A 9,247-nucleotide genomic window follows, 5' to 3' on the forward strand; every position below is an offset into this window, starting at 1 on the left:
CCTGTTAATTTCTTGGCATTTGTGGGAAACACACAATGGTCTCGTCTCTCCAACCCTTTTCTCATTCCTTCTGCCACCTCTGTCCATGCCTGCCCTCTCTGCTCCATCTCTCCTAGCTGCTTTTGAGCCCTGACTCCACCCAGAACCCTTCATTCTGTGCTCACTCCATGATGTCCTTTTGTTCTCCAGTTAAAGAAAGTACAGACAATAACCACCAAGTCGAACTCGATCAGACAGGGGAAAAACCAACTTTTCCCCGTTGTCATGAATGGCAAAGAAGATGTTTTGTGGTGCACTGAGCTCGAAAGGTGAGCAAGGCTGCACCTTGGAGAGGGAAGTGGTGCAGACAGAAACAGAAAGGGAAAAAGGGCATGTGCTTAAGGCCAGCAGTACACGTGGGCAGGCACTTCCTTCATTCTCCAACTCAAGCCTCAACTGCCCTTCTAAGTTAGTGGGGCTGGGAGTGATACATACCTTTTGGTGTTCGCCCATATTTCCTGGCAGAATTGGTGGAGGGGGTGGTGGTGAGGAATGTGAGACATGAGGTCATTAGATGGCACCATCTGTCTGTTGGCTGCACTGCCCTGACATCTACCTGTCCCAACATGCTGGGACACTGGGATGTATGAGGAACCAGCTAAAGACATGCCGTTCTTGGAAGATTTCTTCTGCCAAGTTGCTCCTTGTGTAGCATGATTCCTACTTAAACACATCTGTCCTCTCCCTCTTCCCTTTATTTGGCTAAGTTTGCCTATTGATGCAAAGAACCATTTCAATTCTGGTGGGTTTTTTGTTTTTTCAGTCCTGTTTTTTCCTTACCATTTTTAAATTTTTGTTTTCCTTACCATTCTTACACTTATTTGTTTTCCTTACTATTTTATAATTACTGTTATTATTTGCTAGAAATATAATTGTTTAAGGCTATGAGTTTTCCTCTTTTTTAGCTGTATTTCAAGGCTTTGATACAGAGTATTTTCATTCTAGACATTTCTGTTCTACATCTTGGTTTTATTTCTTGTTTGAAATAACAGTAGTTTTCTTGGCATAAAAGTAACTTCTGATTAGTAGAAAGAAAAACTAGTGGACAACCTTGCCCGATCTATTCATGCTGTGACTTATTCTATATTTTGAGACCCAAGCATGAAATATGTTGGGCTGGAGCTATGACACTAGGGTTGGTTCCAATGACAATCAATCATTATGAAGATGCCAAGGCAAAGCAAGACACAGGGCTGAAGTGTTGCCTCTTGCCATTGGCCTTTAGTATTGGATTGTAAGCCTGAGTAACCTTGAGGCTCAGCATATCTGTATAGTCTGTTTTCGGGCCTCTAGAATCTCATAGAGAAGACTCTTAGATATTTGGTACCATATGCCCGAAGTCCAGCATGGTCCTTAACTTAATCCATCAATTGGGTTTGAAGAAGGAAGGAAATCTCAGGATGCTGAGGTGTCCTCGCTCAAAGTTGCCTGAGCCTGTGATGATTCAAATCCTGGTGTGTTTTTGAGTGTGACCTTAGTAAGAAAATTGTTTACCTTCTACCATCATTGTATTTTGAAGACAGATGCATGTCTGTTTGCTGGCTGGCTTGGCATTCATTCATTCAAGAAAGGTCACCTGAGCACCAACTATGTGCCAGTAGCATAGTGCCAGTGCTAGGGAGGCACAATACAGGTGCCCTGTGGAGGAACAGTGCTCACCTGACAATCACTTGTGAGCAAGTGTTCCAAGGAACCCATGGACCTGGACCTTCTGGGGCTTATAAAAGGGCTCATTTGCAGGACTGAGGGATGGCACTAGGGAAGGCATGGGCAGGAAGTACAGGACCTCTTGGCATGAAGTGAGGGTTTCCCGGAGGCTCCAGCATGCCGGAGGGGCACTTCTGACTCACTGTCTTTTTACCCTGGTGCCCCCAGGATCTTCGGCTTTCCTGTACACTACACAGATGTGTCCAACATGGGCCGAGGCGCCCGCCAGAAGCTGCTCGGGAGGTCCTGGAGTGTGCCAGTCATCAGACACCTCTTCGCCCCCCTGAAGGACTACTTTGCATGTGAATAGTTGCACCTGGGTGCTGGGGGCTCTGGGGAGTGTGGCAGAGCCCAGGCCCTGCCCTTCCTCAGCTCAGCTGTGTAGGTCATGCTGCGTACCTCAGTTCTCTCCTGCACAGTGGGAGCAGAGCCGCCTGACTCTTGCACGGGGAGCCCGAGGTGCCACCTCCTTATGCACAATTCAGACCCAGCTGCTCGGAGCAGCTAAACAGCTAAACACGGTGCTCATTTTTCTTCTCCTAAAACTTTAAAACTTGAAGTAGGTAGTAAAATGGCTTTTTTCCCCCTCCTAGGTTTACCACTCAGAGAAACAGATGGCTATGATACCAAAACCACAGTGCTGACAGCTCTCAAATACTCAGGTTAATACCAAAAAATCATCCAAGACAGTTCATACCATACTTTTTTACTTTAAATGTCTGCTGCTCCACATTTACAAGAGTGTGCAGTGGTAGATATGTAGCTAAGGGACATTTTAAAGGGCCCAGGATGTGTTTTTCCTAGGGCTAGCAGAAGAGGAAATGATGTATATGTCTCTCTTAAATTTTGCCTAGCACATTCCCCTTGCCTCACTTACGAGGGCTAGAAGGGGCCATTAAAGTCTTTTCCACAGTGATGATGATTTCAGCAGGGATGACATCATCACATTCAGGGCTATTTTCCCCCCACAACCCCCAGGGCACGGGCCACCCTTAGCTAAATCCCTCCAAGTGACTGCAATAGAGCCCTCCGGGGAGCTCAGGAAGCGGAGTGCTGAGTTACATGATGAATGCTGCCATGTGCCATGTAGTCAAGTATGGCTCCTATGTATCTCTTCCCTATGAGGGGTGTGAAGGAGGGAGCTTAGGTAAGACCCCCATCCCCTCTCCAAAAGACCACCCTCCAGACTCCTCCAGGCATAGGTCCCAGGTTAGATGGGTATTACCCTAACTCCTCATCCTTTTTCTAAACTCAGAGGCAGGCAGTGACAGCCAGGGGCAGAAGCACATTCCCCTCATCTAAGAGATGGCAGGGGGGAAAACTGCAATAAAAGCTGGATCCTCCCTCCGGAGATTTTAAAATCCTTTTTTAATTCCATGATAAGTCGTTTTTAGCGGGAATGGGAGTTCAGACAACCTGCATTTCAGAAATGCTGTCGTAATGGTTTTTAACACCTTTTACTCTTCTTACTGGTGCTATTTTGTAGAATTTAAGGAACAACATTCAACAAGTTTTGTGGGGCTTTTTATACTCTTTTTAAAAAAAGTCTCAAAGTTCTATTTTTATGTTTAACATTTTCATTAAAATTTTTTTTTTTGTAACTGGAGCCACAATGTAACAAATATGGGGGAAAAATCCGTGCCTTGTTTCAACCGGTTTGCTAATTTTTAGGCTGAAAGATGACGGATGCCTAGAGTTTACCTTGTGTTTAATTAAAATCAGTATTTCTCTATAACAGTCTGGTGTCCCGTTTCTTCTGCAGGTAGATGGATGGGGCATGGGGGAGCACCTGGTTCAAGTGTAAGGGGTGGATGGGTGGAAGTCTGTGATTCATTCATTCAAGCACAGTGTGGGAATACCTGTTGACCCCAAGCAGATATGGAGCTTACTCACACAGTCCAGCACACTGGTCCTCAAACTCCAGCACATCTGCACCCCTAGGAGACCTTGTTAAGGCTGTGATTGCTAGGCCCAACCTCCAACCTCCAGCATTCCTGATTCTGAAAGCCCAGGGTGGAGTCTAGGAATTGGATGCTGCTGGTCAATGCATCATGATAGGCTAGTGAGTGGGTATCTGAATTCATTTAAAGGCTGGATGTCTGAGTTCCAGGTTTTATTCCTTCCAGCTCTTGGTGAGCTATAGAAGTGATAACTACTCAAGTAAAGAATCTCAGGACTGATGCTCACAGTTCCTCATGCTTCTGTGGGATCCTTCTGCACCTTGTTCTGCAGCTCCTAAGCTGTCATGTTGCTGGTCAACAGCCTTCAGTGAGAGGACTGGTAGGAAGTGGCTCTGCATCCAGCCTAGGCCCTTCCCAGTGTGTGAGCTGACACCCAAGACTAAAATGCTGCTGTTCAATGAGTACTTGCTATGTACCTACTGCCCTTCTCAGACTAATGTAACTCCCCCAATAGTTCCATCTCAGTTTGCCAGGGACCACCCAGGCAGGAGTCTTCATCCCAGACCCCCTCATGCCAAAGGCAAAAGGAGCCCATGAAAACAGTGATGCCTCTGCAGAGGTTAATAGGGGTTAGCTTAGTGTGTGCAGAGTAAGGGGCAGAGGTGGGATGCATTTGCAGTTCATCAATTGTGCATCAGACTTGGCACCTCCCGGCCTCTGTTTCTTTATGTGTGCTATGGGTAACAATCATAGCCATCTCTTCCATTAGGGGTCAGGTTCCTAAAGGGTCTGGCCCAGAGTTAGGGAGGGAAGAAACTTTGGGATTGGAAGGATGAGAAACCTGAATGTGTGCTGGGCTAGAACAGCCCTGGTGTGTGTTGTCATAGTGAGAGGATTGGCAATTAGCAAACTGGGCCTGTGCTCTTCCCTCCGAGGCTCTGAGGCCCCAGGTGCCTTGCCTGCCCAATTAGGCCATCTTGTGTACAGTGCTGTAGCAAATACCAGGACAGGATGAAGCAAAATAAACAGCCCAGGCCTCGAAACCCCAAGAAAGGAGATGGACTAGCCCTCCAGGTGAGGGGCTGTTGGGTGTCCTGGCCTGCTTCTGGCGCTGGCTCGGGGGTGGTAATTCTTGCTATGTTTTCTCAAGTTGGGGCCAGGCTTGCATCTATCTGAGTGATCTGGGGCAAGGGGAGAATGCTGTGAACATTCTGATCTAGGGGAAGAGGTTGGAGTTTGAATTCCATATAGGCCTTTTCTGAAGCAGTCTTATGGTTGCCTGGGTTTGTGTCAGTAGTGTGGCATGTTGCCATGTAAGTTGATGCAGGTAACTTAACCTCTTTCCATCTCTCATCTAAAAGGTAGAGATAATAAATCATACCTACTTCCTACAGTTGCTGAAGTTCAAGGGCCAGCCAGATCTAGGTAAAATGCTTTGCCTGGTATCTAGCAGGCAATAAGCTCTTCACATGTATTAGGTGATATGCTTATGAAAATGAGAGCTATTAGTCATTGCAATGCTAATGGCAAGACTGGGTGCTGGTGTCAACAGTAACATCTGACACTTATTAATAAAGTCGTGGAAAGGTGGGGTAATACTTCCCCAGTTGTAGGAAAGCAGCCGGCTGACTTACGCAAACTAGCAACAGCAGCCTCTTGTGTTGAAGACGTGCCTCTCACCACCCCCACATCGTGTTGGGGGCCCACTGCTCCTCGTTAGGGAGAGGGGATGGGGTGGCTTTGGCATCTGGGACCCCTGAGGCCTTGTGGAAAGGATCTTGTCTGGGGGTGCAGGAACTGGCCTCTGGGTAGTTCCACAGTTGTGTCGTGGGGGGTGGGGGCAACACCGATGGACAGTCTATCATGCTTCCTTGGTCCTTCTGATCTTCTAGCCACCTGAATACCTCCGTGCCAGGCATTTGCTTCATCCTTGATTCCTCCCTGGGGCCAGGCTGGGTTCCTATCCTGAGTTCACCTCCTACTAACGTGATCTTGGATGTGCTCCATAGCCTCTATGCCTCAGTTTACCCAACTATAAAATAGGGATAATAATATCAACCTCATAGAGCTGATGTGTGGATCAAATAATTCAGTGTATGCGAAGCATATGGAAAAGTTTGGTGGGTCGTGAATGCTGAGGAAATGACAGCTGCCTTTCATTGCTGTTAGAGAACCCCCTGGCCACCCTGCAGTGAGACCTGATCCCCATGATTATAGATGGGACAACTGACTCCAAAGAGCTTCCATCACATGCCCAAGATCACACAGACACTAGCAAAAGGAGTAGGAAGTCGGAGTCTGCTCTGTGAAGCCAAAGTTTACCTTTTCTCCTTGGTCTAACCTGCATCTTTTTTGTTGTTTGTTTTGTTTTATTTTGCTGGAGCTTGAAATTACCTGGTACCCTTTGTAGCATTGGGTACAACTTGCCTGCCTTCCTTGCTTTCTTCCCTTCTTACTTTTATCCTGCCAAACTTCCCCTCCTCCCTCCTTTTTCCTGTTCTTTGTTCTTTTCCTTTTTTTTTTTTTTTTTTTTTTGAGACAGAGTTTCACTTTGTTGCCCAGGCTAGAGTGAGTGCCATGGCATCAGCCTCACTCACAGCAACCTCAATCTCCTGGGCCCAAGTGATCCTCCTGCCTCAGCCTCCCAAGTAGCTGGGGACTACAGGCATGCACCACCATGGTCGGCTAATTTTTTGTATATGTATTAGTTGGCCAATTAATTTCTTTCTATTTTTATAGTAGAGACAGGTGTCTCGCTCTAGCTCAGGTTGGTTTCAAACTCTTGACCTCGAGCAATCCGCCTGCCTCAGCCTCCCAGAGTGCTAGGATTACAGGCGTGAGCCACCTGAGCCACCGCACCTGGCCCTTTAATATGCATCTTAAAGCAACTTTGAATATGTGAAGTAATCTCATTATCAAAGATAGAAATTATGAATCTCCTCTCCAAAAACAAAAGAAATTAATTGGCCAACTAATATATATACAAAAAAATTAGCCGGGCATGGTGGTGCATGCCTATAGTCCCAGCTACTTGGGAGGCTGAGGCAGGAGGATCACTTGGGCCCAGGAGATTGAGGTTGGTGTGAGTGAGGCTGATGCCATGGCACTCACTCTAGCCTGGGCAACAAAGTGACACTCTGTCTCAAAAAAAAAAAGAAAATGCATATTAAAATTTCCAAAGGTATTTCTCTTTGCAGGATGGAGATTCTTCTTATTTATTTTTTATTTTTTTGAGACAGTGTCTCGCTCTGTTGCCTGGGCTAGAGTGCCATGGCGTCAGCCTAGCTCACAGCAACCTCAAACTCCTGGGCTCAAGTGATCCTCCTGTGTCAGCCTCCCAAGTAGCTGGGGCTACAGGCATGTGCCACCATGCCGGCTAATTTTTTCTATTTTTAGTAGAGACGGGGTCTCACTCTTGCTCAGGCTGCTTTCGAACTCCTTACCTCAAGTGATCCTCCTGCCTTGGTCTCCCAGATTGTTAGGATTACAGGCATGAGCCACCACACCTGGCCTTATTTTTTATTTTATGTATTTTTGAATTTATTAATTTTTTGAGGGAAAATCTCACTACATTGCCCAGGCTAATTTCAAACTTCTGGGCTCATGTGATGCTCCTGTTTCACTCAGCCTCCTGAGTAGCTGGGACTACAGGCACCACACCAGGCAGGAAGGATTTTTTTTTTCATTTTACTCTCTGGCCTTTTGCAGTCAAAGGTCAATCTGACCCAGATACCCTTGGCTAACTTCCTCCTCAGAGAGGAGGAGAGTGTACTCTGAACAGGTTATGTGCCCTGCTTTTATATCTTGGGAGGGTAGATGAGTTTTATTTTAGCGGCCCTTGCTCAGAGACCTCCTGTGACTCCCTATGTCTACAGAACCAGGTCCAAATTTTCTAGGCTGGCACTAGAGGCTCTTCTTTTTTTTTTTTTTTTTTTTTGGCTGTGTAGTATTCCATAGTATAGAGGCTCTTCTTGACTTGGCTTTCTCCACTGATCTCATCCCCCACATTAATGTCCTCGTCCCCGAACCAAAATGGCCTCTAGACAATGCTGACGATTATGCTTGACATAATTTGATAACTGACATTAAGCAAAAGGACTCGGAAATCACTAACATTTATTTAGCACATACCGTGTTTCCCGAAAATAAGACAGGGTCTTATATTTATTTTTCCTCAAGAAGACACCGTAGGGCTTATTTTCAGGGGATGTGTTATTGTCCCCCCAAAGCCTCAGTTTGCAGCACACACAGGATGGCCGGGACCTGACAGGGGAGCTGACCTTGTTGATGGGGCTGCCTGCACCTTTCCAGCCACCTCTGGGATAGTAGCTGTCATGATGGGACAGATGAGAAGGACTGCATGTCTTCTTTACCACTCCACGATGAAATGCATGGGTTGTGCAGATACCCTGTGTAGCCACTCCCATCACTAGTTCTTATTTTTGGGATAGGGCTTATATTGCGCAAATGCTTAGAAATCCTGCTAGGGCTTATTTTATGGGTAGGTCTTATTTTCAGGGAAACACGGTAGGTACTATGTGCCTGGAGTGGTCTGAGAACTTCACACACATGTCATTTAATTTTAACTCTTAGAAGAGCCAGAGTTTGAACCCAGACCAATTTGATTTCTACTTTTATAAAATTCACTTAGTCTTTGGAAACTGAATGTCTTCATGTGCAAAATGGTGGTAACAGATGTTGCCTGAAGCACTTATCAATATCTTTACTTGATTATGTATGGTTTATATCAATTCACTGTAATGCTAATATTACCACTATTGCTGTAATCATTTGTTACTGAGCTTTTTGCTGTTGGGTCTTGCTTGCCTTTTCCTACTGCAACCCTTTTGCCAGTTTAACTCCTCATCTTTAAGGGCAATTGTCACTTCTGGGAAGCCTTCTCACACTGTCTAGGTGAGGTCTGGTCTTTTGTGATGTGCTCTTGGAGTGCTATATACCATAGAAACAACCAGCAATTCTGGTGGTTGAAATGTTGAAATGCTTCTAGACCAGTTGATAAACAGCTCCTAGCCCAGCTTTCACCCATCATCCTTCCCTGAACATCTGCCTTGGATAAGACTTGGTGTAGAAGGGTGTCTAGGCCCCTGCTCCACACAATGCAATGCTATCACCCTGGCCACATATCAGTCCTGCCTAGTGCTCAGTCTGGCTCGAAATCAAGGGGGTTTTGTGTCATTAATTGTGTCCTCTTTGCCTCCCCTGCCAGACTGGAAACTTTAAGAGGTTGGAGGCTGTGTCTGGTTTTTGCTCACCAAGTCCCTAGGGCCTGATTGGTCAGGGAAAATATTTGTTGAGGACATGAATGAGTGATATCTAGATAAAGCAGTTCAAAATCTGAATCTTCCTCTGGCACTAGGCAAGTCAATTGGCCTCTCTGAGCCTCAGTTTCCTCTGCTTTAAAGTGGTGCAGTTCATTCTTTCAGTGAGACTCTCTATGTACTGGCACTAGGACACCGGGAAAGGGACTGAGAAGGCCCTTGTTTCAGCAAACTGTGCAAACAGAAAGACGGTAAAAAAATAAAATGCCCTTGTAAGGTACTAAGAAGAAAAGCTAGATGATATTACAGGGTCATTACAGA

The 9,247-nt window shown here is 46.0% G+C and overlaps 1 protein-coding gene across 3 annotated transcripts in view; it reads left to right on the forward strand.

Annotated features, from left to right (window-relative positions):
- DNMT3B (DNA methyltransferase 3 beta) overlaps window positions 1-3,470 on the forward strand; it is a 41,025-nt gene extending 37,555 nt beyond the window's left edge. For 2 of the 3 annotated variants that reach the window (XM_076011031.1, XM_076011032.1), the window contains one exon: window positions 1,915-3,470. In XM_076011031.1, the coding sequence (XP_075867146.1) occupies window positions 1,915-2,056 (142 nt within the window). In that variant the 3' untranslated portion in view covers window positions 2,057-3,470. Of the gene's footprint in view, window positions 1-189; window positions 309-1,914 lie in introns of all 3 variants that reach the window. The other variant, XM_012754947.3, reaches the window with a different exon arrangement.
- Window positions 3,471-9,247: the final 5,777 nt, after the last annotated feature.

This window comes from Microcebus murinus, chromosome 16 (genome assembly GCF_040939455.1).
Source record: "Microcebus murinus isolate Inina chromosome 16, M.murinus_Inina_mat1.0, whole genome shotgun sequence".
Lineage (NCBI taxonomy): Eukaryota > Metazoa > Chordata > Mammalia > Primates > Cheirogaleidae > Microcebus > Microcebus murinus.